Consider the following 21935-nt stretch of genomic DNA (forward strand, 5'->3'; position numbering starts at 1 on the left):
GACGTCGCACAATTTCAGAAAGTTCAATAAACCAGTTTCAATTACCACATATCGCTATCCAACAACTAGTTATCCAAAAATCTATCGGTGTTACAATTGTGGACGTCGTGACCACATTTCTACTGCCTGGAAGTGCCCAGCACGAAACGTCGTGTGCCGTAAATGTCAAAATAATGGCCACTTTGAATCGTGTTGCCGTTTACGAAGTTCAATGAAACCACCTCCAGGAATGAATCAAATTCGGGCAATCGAAAAAGAGAAAACAGCGGATAGACCCTCGATGCAAAATGACAATGATAAGACGTATTACACTTTTTATTCAGGGAATGATACCAATGTTATAAAATGCAATGTCGGTAGTGTGAATTTGGATTTTCTTATTGATTCGGGATCAGATGCTAATTTAATTCCGGATTCAGTATGAGAAAATATGAAACAGGCAAAGGCTATTGTACGAAAATGTACAAAAGGTAGCTCTCGAGTTCTTAAAGGTTATGCAAGCGACGCACCGTTGTCCATCATAGGTACATTTGTAGCAGACGTCACAGTGGGAAACAGGTCGGTTGAAGCAGAGTTCTATGTTGTTAAAGGGGGACAACGATCTTTACTTGGGGATAGTACTTCCAAAGACCTTGGCATCCTCAAAATCGGCTTAGATGCTTACCGAGTTACAAACGAAACGAAACCATTTTCTAAAAATAAATATGTACAAGTTCAGATTCATATGGATCCGAAGGTGAAGCCAGTATTCCAACCCATTCGGAGAATTCCAATACCGCTTGAAGAACCAGTAAACCGAAAACTGGAGCAACTACTGAACAAGGATATCATTGAAGTAAAGCAAGGACCAGCATCGTGGGTATCACCACTGGTAATTGTTGGGAAAAACAATAGGGAACCTAGAATCTGTCTGGATCTGCGCCGTGTTAATGAAGCTGTTCTTCGTGAGAGACACCCGATGCCAATCGTGGACGAATATTTTGCAAGGTTAGGTCCGGGAAAATACTGGAGTAAGCTGGACATCTAGGAAGCGTTTTTACAGGTTGAGCTCGCAGAGGAATCGCGTGACGTGACTGTGTTCATTACAAACAAAGGTTTATTCCGGTTCAAACGGCTTCCCTTCGGCCTTGTCACCGCCTCCGAGATGTTCCAAAAGGTTATGGACCAGATATTAGCAGGTTGTGAAGGAACATATTGGTACCTTGATGACGTGATAGTTGAAGGCAATAAACGCGAGGAACACGATGAGAGATTGAGAGAAGTCTTGAAGCGTTTTGATAAACGTGGAGTTGGACTGAATTGGGATAAATGCGTATTTGGGGTCACAGAAATAGTTTTCTTGGGTCACAAAATAACTTCCCATGGAATTGTTCCAGCAGATAGCAAGGTGGAAGCCATCAGATCATTTCGACGACCAGAAAACGAAGCTGAAGTCAGAAGCTTCTCAGGTCTTGCGAATTATCTTAATAAATTTATTCCGAACTTGGCTACACTGGATGAACCGCTCCGTATGTTGACCAAGAAAGACACCAAATTTGAATGGTCTGCTCTACATCAAACTTCTTTCGACAGTATGGCAATTACATTTGGGATTTTACAATAAACAGGATAGAACGACAGTAATGGCCGATGCAAGTCCTACAGGGCTAGATGCAATATTGTTTCAAACTGACGTAGCAAAGAACAGTAGAGTTGTTACTTGTGCTTCAAAATCTCTTACAGACACCGAAAAACGCTATTGTCAGACGGAGAAAGAAGCTTTGGCGATAGTTTGGAGCGTCGAGCGTTTTCAAGTATACTTATATGGTCGACAATTTGATATTCTTACAGATTGTAAAGCATTGGTCTATTTATTCGCTGTAAGATCACGTCCTTGTTCCAGAATAGAGCGATGGGTTCTCCGACTGCAAGCTTTCGACTATTTCGACTATTCATATTTCGGGAGAGAGAAATTTGGCGGATGTACTCTCGCGTTTGAGCACGCTAGCACCAGTTCCATTTGATCCAAATGAGGAACTTTTCATTAAACACGTTGCTTCGTCAGCTGCAACATCCGCTGCACTTCGCTGGGAGGAAGTTGTTGAGGCGACAAAAGGAGACCCGGAACTACAAGAAGTACTAAAAGGACTTGACAATGGAAGCATTGATCAATTGCCACTAGCTTTCCGTGTAATTGCCCAGGAATTGTGTCGATTTGGTGATATACTACTACGCACGGATAGAATCGTTGTACCTAATTCGTTGCGTGACAGAGTAATCAGGATTGCTCACGAAGGACATTTGGGAATGCGTACCATGAAATCTCATCTAAGAGGTGTGGTGTGGTGGCCCAAGATGGATACTGCGGTGGAAGCATATGTGAAAAAGTGTCGAGGATATCTTCTAGTTTCAACTCCTGATCCTCCACAGCCAATGGTCAGAAAAGAGATGCCAAACGGTCCATGGGAAGACATTGCCATAGACTTTCTGGGACCGCTTCCTAACGGAGAAACTTTACTTGGCGTTGTTGATTACTATAGCCGGTACATAGAGGTCTGTGAAATGCAAGAAACCACAGCAAAGCACACAATCGAAGAATTAAGTAAAATCTTCAGTCGTTTTGGTATACCTGTAACCATTCGATCTGACAACGGACCACAGTTCAGTGGGAGCTGTGAAGAATTCAGAACCTTCTGCAATGAGTTTGGAATTAGATTAATCAATACTATTCCATACTGGCCTCAACAAAATGGGGAGGTTGAAGGGCAGAACCGTTCCCTCTTGAAACGAATGCGAATCGCACAGGAACTAGGTCAGAGTTGGAGATATGTTCTATGCCAATATATATTATCCTATCACGCCACACCGCATTCCACAACAGGCCGATCACCTTCAGAGTTAATGTTTGGTCGAAAAATACGCTCCAAGCTGCCTCGCATTCAGTTCAGCTCTCATATGGATGAAGCTGTACGTGATTACGACAAAGTCCAGAAAGAAAAGGGGAGAATAGCTGCCAATTTGAAACGTCGGGCACGTTTCAGTGACATTGAGGTGGGAGATCGAGTTTTAATGAGAAATATGCGTAAAGAAAATAAACTGAGTGCCGGGTTTAAGCCTGAGGAGTTTGTTGTTATCCGGAGAGCAGGTGCAGATACCTCAATACGTTCAACAATAGATGCGAAGGAATATCGTCGAAATGCAGCTGATCTTAAACGAATTGAACCTGCGATCGATCATCAATCAATTCAGAATGAATCTAGTGATGAACATATGAATAGAAACTCTACGCAAACGGAGGAAGTAAATTATGAACAAGTTACAGAAGATGCGGCGTCGTTGAATGAAATGCCATCACGCTCAAAGCGTGTTCGAACAGAACCAAGAAAACTATTGGATTATATCCCATACTGAAATGAAGAAATTTAAATAAAATTAAGGGGGGGTTGTAGGGTCTTGATATATGTATTACCCCTCGACTAAAAACAATTAATGTCTTGTCCCTTACACATCAGATGACGCATCCCTAGTTTAGGAAAGTTGAGAGAGGAGAGAATACATAATAGACTAGAGTGTAGATGTGAGGAAAAAACGGACAGAATAGAAGAAGCTTCGCTAGAGACAAGGTGTGATAGGTGTATCGCTGGAACTGAAAATAAACGTGTTTGAAGTCAGTGAATTAATTGGTGTGTAATAATTATTTCCCATTCCGAGCTCTCACGTGCATCCCTCACAACGAAGCTCATGACGCTCATCGCCTTCGATGAGAAACCGGTGTCGGATTGAACCTGCTTCAGCACCTTATGAACCTGCTTCAGCACCATATGATTCTTTCTCCTTCTTCTTGTCGGTTTCCGAGATATTCTTCTGCGCCGTGCCGAACTTTTTGGCGGTTTTTCCACTATTCCACTAGTCTTCGGTGCCTTCGTGTTTGTTACAAGCAACTGCATGCGAATCCAACGAACGATCAAATCGTAATGAATGTATTTTTTTTTGCGTAATGAATGTATTTTGTTTGTCTGTATCCTGTGAGCGTATACCGTGAGCGTGTAGTACAAAACGCACGCTGATGACCACCTATGCATTCCCTATCACAGCCATCATTTTAATTGTACGATATGTGCATAGCTAAAAGATGCCCCTAGAGGCTAATAAACTTAAAAGTTTAACCCCTTTTAAAGCCAAAAAGAAAAAGAAGAAGAAAAGATGCCCGGCGTTGAACATGTAATAAGTACAAAGCCTTCAGAAAAAAATCAAAAATCAACTAAAAGATAGTGAGAAAATATTTAAAAAGCGTGTAAAAAAATATATATATAAAACAAAAGCTTTCCCCTTTGTATAGTCCTACGTCACTCCGGTTATGTCCCCGACATTACCCACCCGGCTTTTTTTTTGATTTTTCATTTGTTCATAAAATTAGTTACAATCATCTGTTTTAAGTCAAATATGCGCCGTTTTGTTCGATGACTTGTTCCCAACGAGATGCCAACTTCATAATACCCCTGTTATAGAAACTCGCTTCTTTATTGGCAAAAAACTCGGATAGCCAATTTTCACAGACCTCTTCTGTGGCTAGCTTCTGACTACCTAGCTCGTTCGCCATGGACAAAAACAGGTGGTAGTCATTTAGGCAAGGTCCGGACTATACGGCGGATGCAAAAGAACCTCCCATCCGAGCTCCCGGCGCGTCACACTTCTGGCGCGTCACCAAAGAAGTGTGTGGCCTGGCGTTGTCCTGATGGAAGACAATGCGGCCTCTGTTTATCAAAGATGGCCTCTTCTTCATGAGTGCTACCTTCAAGCGGTCCAGTTGTTGGCAGTACAGGTCCAAATTGAGCGTTTGGCCATAGGGAAGCAGCTCATAATAGATTATTCCTTGACAATCCCACCAAACACACAGCAGAACCTTCCTGGCCGTTAATGAGGGCTTGGCCACCGTCTGAGCCACTTCAGCGGGCTTCGACCACGACCGTTTGCGCTTCACGTTGTCGTAAGTAACCCACTTTTCATCGCCAGTCACCATCCGCTTCAGAAACGGGTCGATTTTGTTGCGATTCAGCAGCGATTCACATGCGTCGATACGGTCAAAGATGTTTTTTTGCGTCAACGTGTGTGGCACCCATACATCGAGCTTCTTTGTGAATCTAAGCTTCTTCAAATGGTTAATAACGGTTTGATGACTTATCCCCAGCTCTTGGCCGATGCTACGGATGCTACTATGCCGGTCTTTCTCGGCTAATTCAGCGATTTTGTCGCAATTTTCGACGACAGGCCTTCCGGAGCGTGGCGCATCTCCGACGTCCTCTACACCAGAACGAAAACGTTGAAACCATCGTTGTGCGGTGGAAATGGAAACTGTATCGGGTCCATAAACTGCACAAATGATATTGGCAGCTTGAGATGCATTTTTGCCTTTGTCATAGTAGTACTGTAAAATATGTCGGATTTTCTCTTTATTTTGCTCCATATTTGCGACACTATAACTCACGAACGACTTAACCAAACAAAACACTGTCAAGGACTATATTATAGCGCGCAAAAATACCTTTCCAACAAGCTATAGTATAACTCGATACAATGAATACAACTAGAACTACGCGCTTACAACGACACCTCGCGGAAATACCGCAGAACTTTTTTGACAGCCTAATATTATCCAGCACGTAGCGTAAACGGCACGTACCGACACGGGCAGACAAATACATGATGTATTTATATTATCAGGCATAGCAACTTCTCTGTACGGACCGGCAGCGCAGACGGAGCGGAGAAATTTGTTTTCGGAGCGGGAGAGTAAATTCGCGATGACGAAATTGAGCCAAGCGTAGCTACTGGTGCTGAACCAATGTCGTACCGAAGAGCGACGAACGCATCCATACCACGAACTTCGAAGTTTGATTTGTATGTATAGTGCTACTCGTCCGTGTAGTTTGTGCCCGACACCGGCAAAATATTCTTTTCGAGAATTCCTTTATGCATTTGTCTGAAACGCGCTGTTTATGCGTGTCGGTTACGCTACGTGCCTGATAATATAATATTACTTTTAAGGCCGTTTCATATTATCAGGCAGGTAGCGTAAACGGAACGTACCGACACGGGCAGACAAATACATGATGTATTTATATTATCAGGCATAGCGACTTCTCTGTACGGACCGGCAGCGCAGACGGAGCGGAAAAATTTGTTTTCGGAGCGGGAGAGTAAGTTCGCGTTGACGAAATTGAGCCAAGCGTAGCCACTGGTGATCGAACCGATGTCGTACCGAAGAGCGACGAACGCACCCATACCACGAACCTCGACGTTTAATTTGTATGTATGGTGCTACTCGCCCGTGTAGTTCGTGCCCGGCACCGGCGAAATATTCTTTTCGAGAATTCCTTTATGCATTTGTCTGAAACGTGCTATGTATGTCCGGAGCCGTTCCGCTATATATACGCATACACATTTGAAACACGCATTAATATTTGTCTTGCCTGAAACGTGCCGTGCCGGTTACGCTACGTGCCTGATAATATAATATTACCTTTATTCGGTAGCGATCATTTTCCGATCAGAGTAAGCACCATAGAAATCGTGCCTAGAATCGAGCAACGAAAAACTAAGTACATAGATGCAAACGGCTACGGAAAATATTGTAAAGGGTGTGTCACATCAAATTGCATCACGGAAAAAACGCTGTAGAAATTCGCCCAGTAGACCGATCCTTTTGAAAATTTTAGACAGTAAAATAAAAACTATTAAACAACTTTTGGCATTTTCTTTTTATTCATACTTCGAGCCCAAGCCCGTATGCTCGCACCTTTCTCTTTACCCCGTCCATAAGGTTCTGTACAACGTCAGGTTGTAGTTTTTTTTAACAGAAATCCATTTTCTCTTGAAGTCCGCCTCCGATTTGACAACTTTTGGGTTCTTCCGGAGGGCCTGCTTCATAATCGCCCAATATTTCTCTATTGGGCGAAGCTCCGGCGCGTTGGGCGGGTTCATTTCCTTTGGCACGAAGGTGACCCCGTTGGCTTCGTACCAGTCCAACACGTCCTTTGAATAGTGACACGAAGCGAGATCCGGCCAGAAGATGGTCGGATGCTTCCCTCGTGCTGCTTCAATAGTGGTAGTAAGCGCTTCTGTAGGCACTCCTTAAGGTAAACCTGCCCGTTTACCGTGCCGGTCATCACGAAGGGGGCGCTCCGCTTTCCGCAAGAGCAGATCGCTTGCCACACCATGTACTTTTTGGCAAACTTGGATAGTTTCTGCTTGCGAATCTCCTCCGGAACGCTGAATTTCTCCCCTGCGGAGAAGAACAATAGGCCCGGCAGCTGACGAAAGTCCGCTTTGACGTAGGTTTCGTCGTCCATTACCAGGCAATGCGGCTTCGTCAGCATTTCGGTGTACAGCTTCCGGGCTCCCGTCTTCCCCACCATGTTTTGCCTTTCGTCGCGGTTAGGAGCCTTCTGAACCTTGTATGTACGCAGGCCCTCCCGCTGCTTGGTCCGCTGGACGAATGAACTTGACTTGACAGCTTATTGGTGACATCCCGGACCGAACTTCTCGGATCACGTCTAAACTGCTTAACTACGCGCTTGTGATCTTTTTCACTGACGGAGCATCCATTTTTGCCGTTCTTCACCTTCCGGTCGATGGTTAGGTTCTCGAAGTATCGTTTTAGTACTCTGCTGACCGTGGATTGTACGATTCCCAGCATCTTACCGATGTCCCGATGTGACAACTCCGGATTCTCGAAATGAGTGCACAGGATTAATTGACGACGCTCTTTTTCGTTCGACGACATTTTTCCAAATTTACGAAAAATTGACAGTGAAGCATGGCCAACGTCATCTATACACTCTTATCTGATTATAAGCAAAAGCTGAAGATATAATTCCTAAAAATTAAATTTCTACAGCGTTTTTCCGTGATGCAATTTGATGTGACACACCCTTTAGTGAACCAACTTCCATCTAACGTGAAAATAAGCTTTGGGGCGTTCGGAAACATTGTAATCCATCCAGTTGAGTTGTTCATTCCGCAACATTCCGTTTACTCTTTAACTATTGCGGAAAATGTCTGGTAGAATATGCTTTATATCATACTCGAATGCATTCAGACGTGATCTACTTTCATCAAGTTCTGGATTAATGGAATGGGCAATGCAAAAATGACGTATCCTAGCAACAACAAAAACAAACAACCCCCGCTGTACAAACCATATTGCCCTTCCTATCAAAGTGACGATGATGCTTCATCTGTTATAAATATATATACACACCTTGGTTAAAGGGTGTCCCACATCAAATTGCACCACGGAAAAAAAACGCTGTAGTAATCCTTTTCAAACTTCCAGGCAATAAAATATAACCCATTAGTAAGCTTTTGGCATATTTATTACATTTAACTTCAATACTATACGGTTACTTTACGCTCAACTCCACTCAAAAGGTTTTGTACAACATCTGACTGCAACTTCAGGTAATTTTTTTTACCAGACACCAGATCTCGACGTTTCATACATTTTTAAGTCATTTGGCATCGGAAACAAAATTCGATTTTCCAAATTTCCTTGAAAGATTTTCGAGGATAAAAAAATTCAAACTTTGAGCGCTTTGAGGCACCCCTAAATCATATCCAATTGAGCTGAAACTTTGCACACGTAATTTTTTTGGGCCAATAAACAAAATTTATATGGTCAGTTTTGACCATGACCATTTTCGCTGCCATCCTAATATACATACAGCGACTCAAATCCGTAATCGTACTCCACCATGCAGATCTCTTTTCCCTTCTTTTAAAAGTCGAAAACAAGCTTTTGGAATATTTTATTTAGATAAAGTCATAGTGTCATATGATAGTTAAAAGGTTTGCTATCTGTTTTCAGAATAATGGTAGTTATTTCTCAAAAAAATGGCGAATGTATGAAAATTGACTCAAACTCATAATCGTATGCTGGTTGAAATATCTACTCGATTTCGAAGCCGCTGACCAATTTCCAAATTCCATTTTTAGTATGGTATCCCTTGTTCATTGTAACTATCTTCAGCTGTCTTTAGCCTATTCTACGAATTCTTCGGTGTATTCGGAAGATATATTTATTATTTTTTTTCATTGAGTGGTTTTTTATACCATTATTTATTGGAATTTAATGGTTTCGGGGGTCTTCGTAGCCACTTGGTTACGCGTTCGCTTACTAAGCGATCGATCGTGAGCTCAAATTCAGGGCTATCAATTGACCATCTTTGTGTTATTATAGAAAAAAATACGTCCACGCAACCATCATCAGCTATGGAGATCGATCCACGGTGGAACAAAGATCGATTCATCCATACAACTGCTCTGCTCTGCAAGAAACATCGGGCTGCTGTTCTATAAATAACCCAACAATGATCAATATCAACTGTCTCCGCTGTCCGGTCTGCTGAACAATGGAAGAACAGATAGAATACTATTACGCCAAAATGGCTACTACAGTGTAATTTACCATAATGTAATGGAACAGAAAACCTAACGCCTAAATGGCTACTACTACTATTGTGTAATTTACAATTTATAGAAACATAAACATATGTACATATACACGATAAAAACCCGGCTCTGTTACAGATAAAATGCTAATGAGCCTGATAAATAAATAAATGGGATAGAAAAAAAAAATAAAAATAATGGTTTCTAAATTTTCTACACAGACAACTTCCTTAGTTTTTTTAATGGGATTGATGTCTGGAGATTGTGGCAATTTTAATGTAACCATGTGTGAACTTTATATGTCTTAAGCTCTGGGTTATTGTCTTGGCAAAACTTGAATCCTCGATTCCATCCCATTTTCTTGACATTTTCCTTCAGGATGTTCAAGTAAACATTCTTATTTAGACCTTTCAACTATCATAAGACACTATGACTTCTGAGTGAGTTTCTAGTTTCCAGGCTCGTGACTTTCCCACCGTATTTTGCCGTTCGTTACGATTTGGAGCCCTCTGCACTTTGTACGTATGCAAGCCCTCCCGGTCCTTAGTTCTCTGAACAAAAGACATGAACTTTTTGGTCACATCCCTGACCGAAGCATTGGTATTCCGCTTAAAAGCTTCACGACACGCTTGTGAACATCCATTCTGAACAGAACATTACATCCATTCTTATATTTTCCGTTCGATGTTCAGAGTTTCGTAACACCGTTTGATCACACGACTCACCGTTGACTGCAGGATTTCGAGTTGTTTTCCGATGTCCTGATGAGAGCGTTGAGGATTTTCCAGGTGTTTGCGCAAGATCAATTCACGACGTTGCTTCTCGGTAGACGCCATTTTTCCCAATTTTCGAAAAACTGACAGCGATAAAAAGCAGTGTAAACAATACACTCTAAACTACTTCTACCCAAAAACCCAATGGGTTTTTCCGTAAAGCTATATGATGTGGGAAACCCTTTATTGGGTATGTTGAGTGTAATGTGGATCGTGATACATTGGATAAGAGGAAGTCGACCGTCACCGGTACCAGAATCTGCTAGCCATAGTGGCCTAGAAGTTCCAATATCTCTGTTACACGATAAAACGCCTCCGAATATAACGAAAGAATCAAGTAAAGCTATTCCTCACATTTATCGCCAGTTTTTTTTTCGTAAAGCTATATGATGTGGGAAACCCTTTATTGTATATGTTGAGTGTAATGTGGATCGTAATATATGGATAAGAGGAAGTCGACCGCCACCGGTACCATAATCTGCTAGCCATAGTGGCCTAGAAGTTCCAATATCTCTGTTACACGATAAAACGCCTCCGAATATAACGAAAGAATCAAGTAAAGCTATTCCTCACACTTATCGCCAGTATTTCTGCGTATCATTCTAATTTCAAATCTTATTGAGAACTCTTTAGATAGGTACCAGTGTTTCATAGAGTGCGGATTTTTCGGATACAACACAATAATAATCATTTTTTATCATAAATACTGATTTCTGTAATAGAGGTATTGAACAGTGAACTAAACTTAATTCGTGATATTATTACTTGCATGTTGTGCCCATGCTAACTTGCTTTTATTTGTTAAACGTTTAATTCTATTCATTAGACTCGCGTAATCTAATCCCATTGTATCATTGCGCATGGTAGGAATTGAGTCCTGATTTCCTTGGAAGTCTGTAGAATGATCATTCAGACTTTTTATTTGCTCACGAATTTCCGATGGTAATCGAATTTCGAGTTCAGTTTCACTTTTCAATAAAGCGTTTGTTGTTTTAGGAGAAAAACCTTTACCATAATCAGATTTATCTAAAGCATCTTGTAAATCCATCATCAGATCGTTTGTTTTATCTTTCACGAAGTTAATTCTTGGAACCTGTCCGATTAACCTTAGTTGTGAAAGTTCATGTCGTAGTCCGCCAGCAATGCTTTCCAGGAGGTGTTCTGTATCGGGATCGGGTTTATTCGATGTAAACCAGAAAACATTTACCTCATGTAAATCGCTAGCAAATTTAACTTTTGATATTTGTAAACCATGACCGGCTAATTTTTCAGAGTTTCTTCCAGTCGTCAACAAATCCGTTATTTGTTCCATGAACAACTTATTTAGAACAGCTAACCTACGGCTTGATTCTTTGCCTCGAACTAGGATTGAAGTTGATGGTGTCGATTGTAATGTTGGGCCATCTGAATCGAATACTATTTTTCTATGTCGTGAAGCATCCATTAACTTATGAAATACTTTTCCTTGTTTTCTCGTGCTGTGAAGACAGTTTTTTAAAACGAAAAATCCCCGCATACCTTGAACGTGTGCACACCGGAAAATCAACATGTTTGCCAATATTTTTTTCATGTATTTGATAAAAACTAATTCATAAATGGCCAAAAATTTATAGAGCTATACAATTTTTACAGCCTTATCAACTGAATGAAAATAGAAAACATTGAACTGCTCATAAACTGTTATACAACTCAGAACTGTCACTGAAATATTTCTTATACACTCAGATAATTCTTTGTTAGTATGAAATATTTTGATGTATATTGCAGGGTACATATATAGAAAGGTAGTCTGGACTGACTAGTGCATCAATAGTAGTGAGCCTATGAGGTGTAGCTTTGCAAGTACCATGGAGCGGTATAACAAATATATTCAAATAAGTTTATATCTATTGTATTTTAGCTTAATGTATATGTGGGGATAGATTTTCGCCAACTCTCGATAGCAAACACGATATTTGTTTCTGTGTGCTTCAAGCTACAATAATTCATTTATTTAGAATTCAAATTTAATCTTCATAACGAATAAACTTACAAATTTGGTGTACTATCATTTGAGAAAAAATAGAAAGAATTTTAATTGATGCACTGCTTTTAACGATGATTCAATTATTCGCTTTTTGTCTTTAGAAAGATCTCTGTTTGTTTTGTTTCCGTTCGAACTGGTTTTTATGGATCGAATGCCGAGTGAAGTTGTCGTCGATATGTAACGTTGCATCGCTATAACGAGGGCACATACCTCCCCCTGTAAATCCTGGTGAAGAACTGATGTATACATTTGCTCACCCGTCACCGGGTTTACACCCATCCATGACGTCAAGAACCGCAAGTTTCACCGCCGGTCTTCTCAGCACTCCGGTCGACGTCTTCACTAACGCCTGTCGAACTCGTCCATCTCTACCGGGTATGATTTCGATTATACGTCCCCTGATCCATTGGTTCCTTGCCACTCGATCACCAACTCGCAGATCTCTCACCTCCTCGAACCATTTACATCGACGAGTAATCACAGGTAAATACTCCTTAATCCACCTGTGCCAAAATCGGTCGGTTATGTACTGTGCCAGCTTCCAGCTACTTCTCAACGTTGCATGTTCAAGAACAGGTTCGGTCGGGAGTATTTTCACACCATTTGAGCTGCCAAGCAAAAAATGATTCGGTGTCAATAATTCTTCATCTGCTGATTCCAGAGGAATGTAAGTTAATGGTTTACAGTTAACCATAGCTTCCGCTTCGTAGAGCACTGTTTCTAAGGTCTCATAATCTGGTCGCCGAGGAGCTTCAATTATCGTTCCAACAGCCAATTTTATTGAACGTACGAGTCTTTCCCATATTCCACCCATGTGGGGCGCAAAAGGTGGAATAAAATTCCATTTAGTTTTTGCGCTAGTAAATGTCAGGGCCAATTCGGTGTTCCGTGTTTCAATTTCTTTCCTTAGCTCCTTGTTCGCGAAACAAATCTACGGATGGCCATGATGCATGATTCCGTCGATAAGCTGTGGACAATTTCTAGGTGTACTGCCCTTATTGTTAGGCAGGTGAACAGTGCCACCCAACGTTTAGCCAAACTCCTACCGACCTTCACGTGTACAGGTCCAAAGTAGTCGATGCCCACGTATGTAAATGGCCGGATAAATGGTTTTGACCGTATTTCTGGTAGAGGAGCCATTACAGGAGGTTTTGGCGATACTTTCGTCACTCGACACCAACAGCACCTTCGCGCCACACGACTTATGAGGGCACGAAGCTTGAGAATTTCGAAACGTTGTCTTAGTTCGTTGGTAATAGTTTCCCGGTTGGCATGATGGAAGTGGCAGTGGAACCAATCTACAAGGAGAAATGTTATCCTATGTTGATGAGGGAGAATCGTAGGGTACTTAGCTTCGTATGGCACATGTGGTGCAGTGCCCAATTTCCCACGCATTCTGAGAACGCCGTTTTGATCGAGGAAAGGCCATCGTTTGTAAATTCTGCTCGACTTAGCCACCGTGCGGTGCTGGCGATCTGGGGAACCCTGGGTTTCGATCAGTACTGAAATTTCTTCCTGGAAGACGTCGTGTTGAGCTATTTTCCAAAGAAGCTGTTCCGCCTTCTCCAATTCGTCTTGAGTGAGAACTCCGAAAACTTGTTGATCTCCTTTTATTTTCCGTCTCAAGTTTTGAACATAACGGAATACGAATGCTAATGATCTCAGCATCATCGTCCATTTACTGAATCTTGACGGATTTACGATGGAAACGGCTACCCAATGTGGAAGGACGGAACGTATTTCTTCTTGTGTGGTGAAAATTTGTAGTTGATCTGGCCAAAACTTTCCATCTTTTTTCAAGAAACTAGGCCCTTGAAACCAAGAATTATTTGTATTGATGTTGGATCCGTTCTTCCACTTTGTAGCTTCGTCGGCTGGATTAAATTTGGAGGGCACCCATCGCCAATCGTTCACCTCGCTCGACGATAGTATTTCTCCTACGCGTACGGCGACGAACTTGTGATATCGACGATGTTCAGACTGTATCCAAGCTAGAACAGTCTTAGAATCGCTCCACAGAAAGGATTTTGCAATCGGCAGGGTGTGGTATCTTTTGACTGAGTCAAGCAAGCGACTTCCTTCGACTGCGGTCTAGGAATGGAGAGTGATTTTACAGGAGCTACCTTTGTCTTGGCCGCTACCATCGCTACGTTGATGTGATCGTTAATTTTCAACCGGAAGTACGCAACACACGAATACGCAGACTCGCTGGCGTCTACAAAAACGTGCAACTGGAGGTCATTGAAGTTCATTGGAGAATCAGCCTGGAAGTAACTGCGAGGTATTCGTAGAAGAGGAAGCGTGTTGAAGAGTCCAATCCATTGTTTCCAGCGCGCCAAAAGGCTGTCACCTATCGGATCATCCCAACCGAGTTTACAGGTCCAAGCATCCTGAATAATAATTTTCCCGTGGATCAGAAAGAACGAGATGCAGCCCAATGGGTCAAACAGACTCATTACCACCTTCAACACTTCCCGTTTTGTGGGAATGTATCCATCGACGAAGACATGTTCCAGGTCAGCTCGAGGGGCGAATGTGTATGTGAAAACATCTTCCGATGGAATCCATTTCATTCCGAGTACCGATTCTGTGTAATCACCCCGCATCAATAGCAGTTTTTTTTTGTGCTTTCTGATGATAGTCCATCGATTCCTCGTAAAACTTCAGTCGAATTTGAAAGAAAATTTCGGATTTCAAATCCGCCTTTCGTGTGTATTAATTTAACTTCATTGACTACCTGAATCGCCTCAGTCATATTCTGGAAGCTATCCAGGTAGTCATCCACGTAGTGGTTTTTCTGGATCGCCTCTGCTGCCCGAGGATATTCATTAGCGAACTCTTGGGCATTGACGTTTTTTATATATTGGGCTGACGCTGGGGAACACGTGGACCCAAACGTTGCAACCTCCATCACGTAGATCTGAGGTGGTTCAGATGAGTTCTCCCTCCACAGGAATCGTTGTGACTGCTGATCATTTTTCTGTATCCTGATTTGGTGAAACATCTCTCGTATGTCTCCACTTATTGCTATTGGATGTTGTCGAAAACGCGTGAGCACAGCGGGCAGAGGCGTTAAGAGATCTGGACCTTTGAGAATCTTGGAGTTGAACGAGACCCCGTTAAATGTTGCGGCAGCATCCCAGATTAGCCTGATTTTGTTGGGTTTTTTTGGGTTAATCACAACTCCCAGAGGGAGGTACCAAACCCGCCTGCTATCGCTGGATGATATTTCCTCGTTTGTGGCTTTGTGTGCATAGCCCTTTTTCAAATAATCTCTTATCTGTTGTCGTACTAGAGCCTCAAGTTCAGGATCTTTCTGTAGTTTTCGCTCCAGAGACTGTAAACGGCGCAAAGCCATGCTGTAATTGTCGGGAAACTCTATAACATCGGACTTCCAGAGAAGACCCGTTTCGAAGCGCTGTCCAACACGCTGTGTTGTCGTTTCTAGTAGAATTCTAGCCCGTTTATCATCATCGGACTCGAGCTGCGCTAGCGGAGGGACCACCATGTTATTTTCGATGGTGAAATAGTCACGTAATTGTTCATTCAATAACTGATCGGGGGTAGAGGACGCTACTGTATGAAAGTTGACCGTCATGCGTTGGGCTGGATCAGCTGAGAACCCGCCATAAATGCTCCAACCAAGTTGACACTTCACAGCGATGGGTTCATGAGGACTGCCTTCTCGTAGTTTTCTGGGAACACATAAACCGAGATTATTTAGTCCGATCAATAGTTTTGGCTGCGCTGCAGTGTAATCTTTTATTGGCAAGCCACGTAAATTTGGAAAACGCTTAGCCATTTCTTGATATCTCAGCGTTTGTGTCGGGAGTGTAAGGCGGCTGACTGTGCGCACATTTATTAGATCGTGATAGGAGGAACTGTCCTTTACAGATATTTTCAGCTGTACCCGTTGGGAATGATATTCTTCACGGGTTACACTTCCTGTCCATTGTAGAACAAGCGGCTCTTTTGGGCCGGACAAACCCAAACTTTTAGCAGTTGAATGTTCCAGCAACGTTTCTGAAGAACCTTCGTCGATAAAGGCAAATACCATCTGACTTGTTTGCTCTCCGTGTAATACAACAGGAACCATTCGAAACAGGTAGGACTGACCTACGAATGATGATAGATGACTAGCTGACACACCAATTGAATTGACCGAATGGAGGAGGGTGTGGTGTTTGTGACGACATCCTTCCACTTCGCAACTCTTCCATGAACGGCACGGCCACTTCCCATGACTGTTCAGACAGGTACGACAGAGGTTCTTTTCCTGTACTAGCTTCCATCGATCGTCCGTCGCCAAAGTAATGAAATTTTGACATTCGGCTACTCTATGGCCATCCCGACCACAAGAAGCACACGGTTTGCTTAGCTTATTTCCTCTTGCTACGAAAGTGGGCGATGCCAAGGGAGCCCCGGGTTCTAAGGAATGCGTTTGAATCATTGCTCTAGTTCTCAATGTCATTCTATCATTGTCACACATTTTATAAAGTTTGGGAAGCTCGTATGTTACTAAACTAGCAGCTGTTACTAGACCCGACATGAATTCACCGAAGGATCGCAGTGTAGCTCGTGGAAGTCGAGATCTGTATGCAGCCCAATCTAGTCTCAGTGAACCCGGTAGTTTTTCTACCAGTTCCTGCATAAGTATAGGATTCGTCAGATGATCATCTTGTCGTGCTGCAATCAGGTGATCAACCAGGTTTTGGACGGATATTCCGAACTCCATGATCGTCTCCGGTCGGTCGTGCTTAGGCGATGGGACGTGATGAATTTTATCCAATAAGGACCGGATTAGTAGTTCCGGTCTACCGTACAGAATGCGTAGTGTTTGAATCACTTGTGGTACATTAGATGGGATGAGTAATTTGCTTCGTACCGACTCCAGAGCGTGGCCTTCGAGGCATTTTTGAAGACGTATGAGATTTTCTACCTCTGTATATCCGCATGCTTCCGTCGATTGCTCATAGCTTGTAATAAACAGAGGCCAATCTTCGGGACGGCCATTGAATTTTGGCAGATCTTTGTTCAGCACCTGTCGTGCTGCCAATTGATTGGCATTCAGCATTCCTGGGGCAACTAGATCATTCGTTCGATAACTCGCAAGTAGATCGGATAGGTTTTCGAAACGATCCAACAAAGGTGTTTTTTTTCCACATCGAATCAGACTGTGTTTTTTTTTCATCGGTTGCGCTTGCGAGTAGAGCGAAGCTCAAAGTGGTGCGCGACCGAGACGCAGAGGATACAATTCAGACAGATTTATCACACACGCCACACAGCAGCGGCAAGTATTAGTTTATTTTTCTTTTGTCCTCCTATCATTCCTTCTACCATCTGTGCTCGATTTACACCATTGTTCATCTGTGTGTTTACCAAATCGGCAAACGTTGGCATTAGGGGTGTCTATTTTTTCTTGGTTACATTACCGTTGAAATTTTATTGGAACTTTTTTTCATTTTAGAATTTTATATAAATAAAATAAATTAATATAAATATTTTCCGCAGCATAACCTTATAATATATATTTTTTTACTTATTCATTTTGATAATTATTATATTCTGTTCATATCGAACAGTTGGCCGATTTTTCTAATATGGCTGAGGGCGGAAAGGACCCCCCGTTGACGCAATTGAATATTTCTGATACCGAACCTCCTCCTGAAGAGCAGGAGGGTGAAGCAGAAATTGAGGTAGAAAATTCTGTTTACGAAGTGGATAGTTCCGAAGATGAGGAAATCGACGAGAAACAGGATTTTCGTCCTAAAGAATACCCTGAAGGCTCCAAAGGCCCATTCATTGTGTACTTTAGACGAAAATCCAAACCTCTCAATGTCATTCGTATCTCGAAGGAACTAACTCAACATTTTTCTGACGTTACCGAAATTACACGGATGGGGCCAGACAAACTACGAGTTGTCGTCTCAAGCAGGACCCAAGCGAACAAAATAACGCGCTGCGACCTCTTTGCGATTGAGTATCGTGTATACGTACCCTGTTGCAACGTCGAAATAGACGGCGTAATAACCGAAAAGGGTTTGACCCGAAAAGAGATAATCGACGGTGTCGGTCGCTTCAAGAACTCCACACTAAAAACTGTGAAGATTCTTGCATGCGATCGACTGAAATCTGTGTCACATAAAAATGACAAAAGAAAATGACAAAAAAATATATATGACAAATAAAAATGACAAAAGAATTCTCAATTCTCAGTCACACGGCCGCCTATTGTTGCAATAAAAAACGTTGCGCAGATTGTGGAGAGAGCCATGATGAGAATCCTTGCGCGAAAGAGCACAAGTGTCTTCATTGCGGCGGGACTCCTCATGATCTTATTCAATGCCCGGTGTACAAACAACGAGGGGAAAAACTCAAGCGTTCCTTAAAGGAACGTTCCAAGCGGACTTTTGCAGAAATGCTTAAGAGTTCCGTGCCAACGACACAGGACAATCCCTACTCCATTCTGCAGAACGACGAGCCTGTTGCTGACGCTCCCAATGCCGGATGTTCCGGTACATCGCAGGGTGCCATCAGGAAAAGAAAAATTACTTCTTTTCCATCACTCCCCAGAAAGAATACCGAAACTTCCCAAGTTGGAATGAAGCCTCGAACTGAACGTGCTGAGAATAGGCCGAAGCAAGTACCTCCCGGTTTACGTGGTCATGCTACCAACCAGGGGTCCTCAGCACTTCCCGGAACAACAACGAACACGTCTGTTCCATTTTCGCGGTCGAAGCAACAGCCACTACCTGGCCTGCTTGCGCTTTCAGACCTTGTGGATAACATTTTAAATGCTTTAAATATAAATGATCCTCTTAAAAGCATAGTATTATGTTTGCTTCCGGTTGTGAGAACATTTTTGAAAGAAAAATGTGGCTTTTTAGCAGCGTTCATTTCCCTCGATGCCTAATTCAGCGCAAGAGGTCAAGGATTTGACCACTGTCATACAGTGGAATTGCAGAAGCATCATCCCTAAACTAGACCAATTTAAATTTTTAGTTCACAGTTCTAACTGTGATGTATTTTCTCTCTGTGAAACATGGCTTTGTTCAGCCGACGAGCTGAATTTTCACGATTTCAACATTATTCGCCTAGATCGTAACGACTCGTTTGGTGGCGTACTATTGGGGATCAAAAAACGTCACTCCTTCTATAGAGTCACTATCCCATCGATTACAGGCATTGAAGTTGTCGCTTGCCAGATACAAATCAATGGCAAAGAACTCTGCATTGCTTCGATATATATTCCTCCCAGGACTACTGTAGGCCGCCATCAGTTCTTTGATATTATCGAGGCATTGCCGGAGCCGCGGTTAATCTTAGGTGACTTCAACTCCCATGGAACAGCATGGGGGTCACTCTACGATGACAACCGTGCCACGTTGATTTATGATCTGTGCGACAACTTCAACATGACAGTTTTAAATACTGGGGAAGCAACTAGGATAGCCAACCCTCCTGCACGGGCAAGCATGCTAGACATATCTCTCTGCTCTTCTTCATTATCCCTGGATTGCACATGGAAGGTAATCCAAGATCCCCACGGTAGTGATCACCTACCAATAATTTTATCGATCGCCAATGAATCAAAATCTAGTAAGTCAGTCGATATTGCGTATGACCTCACGAAGAATATTGACTGGAGAAAATTTGCAGAATTAATATCTGAAGCAATCATTTCGATGCATGAACTTCCTCCCCTTGAAGAGTATAATTTTATATCAAGTTTGATTTACGATAGCGCACTTCAAGCTCAAAAGAAACGTGTACCGGCTACCACTTTCCGACGTCGTCCTCCATCACTTTGGTGGGACAAGGAGTGTTCAAAGGTCTACCTTGAAAAATCATCCGCTTTCAAAAAATTCAGGAAAACTGGATCAGTGGAATGGTTTCGAAAGTACCAAGCTCTAGAAGTCAAACTAAAAGGTCTGATTAAAGCAAAAAAGCGTGGATATTGGCGGAAATTCGTCAATGGTTTGTCAAGGGAGACCGCTATGAGTACTCTTTGGAATACGGCTAGGAGAATGCGTGGCTGGAACCATACCAATGAAAGCGAGGAATACTCTGACCGTTGGATTTTCAAATTTGCAAGGAAGGTTTGTCCCGATTCTGTTCCTGCACAAAGCGTCGTACGCGATATTCCGCTCCAATGCGATTATGAGAATTTTTCGATGGTGGAATTCTCAATTGCCCTCCTCTCATGTAACAATTCAGCTCCGGGGTCGGACAAGATTAAATTCAACTTGTTGAAGAATCCTCCCGACTTGGCAAAACAGCGTTTGCTGAACTTGTTCAACAAGTTTCTGGAGCTGAATATTGTCCCGCATGACTGGAGACAAGTGAGAGTGATAGCCATACGAAAACCCAACAAGCCGGCTTGCGATCACAACTCGTATAGGCCGATTGCAATGTTATCCTGTATTCGCAAATTGTTAGAGAAAATGATTCTACTTCGTTTGGACAAGTGGGTCGAAACGAACAATTTGCTGTCAAATACGCAGTTTGGCTTCCGCCGAGGTAAAGGGACAAATGATTGTCTCGCGCTGCTTTCTTCTGAAATCCAAATCGCATTTGCTCGCAAAGAACAAATGGCTTCCGTTTTCCTCGATATCAAAGGGGCATTTGATTCAGTTTCCATGGAAATTCTCTCAGAGAAACTTCATAATCGTGGACTTTCACCAATTCTGAATAATTTCCTGTACAATTTACTGTCAGAAAAGCACATGTTTTTCAATCATGGCAGCTTGAAATCTTCTCGATACAGTTTTATGGGCCTACCACAAGGCTCCTGCCTAAGCCCCCTCTTGTACAGTTTTTACGTCAATGATATAGATGATTGTCTAACTAGAGACTGCACGCTGAGACAACTTGCAGACGATGGAGTTATTTCCATCACGGGTACTAATCCCGTCGTTCTGCAAAAGTCGTTGCAAGATACCCTGAACAATCTGTTCACGTGGGCCCTCAAGCTGGGTATCGAATTCTCTACGGAGAAAACTGAAATGGTCGTTTTTTCTAGGAAGCACGAACCCGCCCAATTCCAGCTTTACCTATCCGGCAAAACGATCAAGCACTCGATGTTTTTCAAATACCTTGGAGTATATTTTGACTCTAAATGTACCTGGGGAATACACATTGCGTATTTGAAACAGAAATGCCAGCAAAGAATCAATTTTCTCCAAACAATAACCGGAACATGGTGGGGTGCCCATCCAGGAGACCTAATTCAGTTATACAAAACAACGATATTATCAGTGTTAGAATATGGCAGTTTTTGCTTCCGATCAGCTGCCAGGATTCATATTCTTAAGCTGGAGAGAATACAATATCGTTGCCTGCGTATAGCCATGGGGTGTTTGCATTCGACACATACGATGAGTCTCGAAGTTTTGGCAGGAGTACCCCCGCTTACTCTTCGGTTCACAGAATTATCCTACAGATTTCTCATCCGTTGCAAGATCATGAATCCATTGGTGATTGCTAACTTCGAAAATCTACTCCAACTGACTCCTCAGTCAAGTTTTATGTCTTTATACCATGAGTACCTTACCCACGACGTGCACCCTTCACCAGGCATCTCCAACCAAGTTTGCTTCCCATACTTTTGCAATTCCTCTGTCATTTTTGATCTGTCCATGCGACAAAAAATCCATGGAATACCAGATCACCTACGCTCCAATGTTATTCCGTCGATATTTTCGGAA

At 42.5% G+C, this 21935-nt stretch overlaps 2 protein-coding genes across 2 annotated transcripts; one reads left to right on the forward strand and one right to left on the reverse strand.

Annotated features, from left to right (window-relative positions):
* Nucleotides 1–724: 724 nt before the first annotated feature.
* On the forward strand, nt 725–3390 carry LOC129773838 (uncharacterized). Its single transcript, XM_055777495.1, has 2 exons — nt 725–871; nt 1888–3390. The coding sequence occupies exons 1-2, from the start codon at nt 725–727 to the stop codon at nt 3388–3390; spliced, it is 1650 nt and encodes a 549-aa protein (XP_055633470.1).
* A 7508-nt stretch (nt 3391–10898) lies between these two features.
* On the reverse strand, nt 10899–11842 carry LOC129778328 (uncharacterized). Its single transcript, XM_055785189.1, has one exon. It carries the CDS (start codon nt 11770–11772, stop codon nt 10948–10950), a length of 825 nt encoding a protein of 274 aa, XP_055641164.1. The 5' UTR covers nt 11773–11842; the 3' UTR covers nt 10899–10947.
* Nucleotides 11843–21935: the final 10093 nt, after the last annotated feature.

This window comes from Toxorhynchites rutilus, chromosome 3, assembly GCF_029784135.1.
Source record: "Toxorhynchites rutilus septentrionalis strain SRP chromosome 3, ASM2978413v1, whole genome shotgun sequence".
Taxonomy (NCBI): domain Eukaryota; kingdom Metazoa; phylum Arthropoda; class Insecta; order Diptera; family Culicidae; genus Toxorhynchites; species Toxorhynchites rutilus.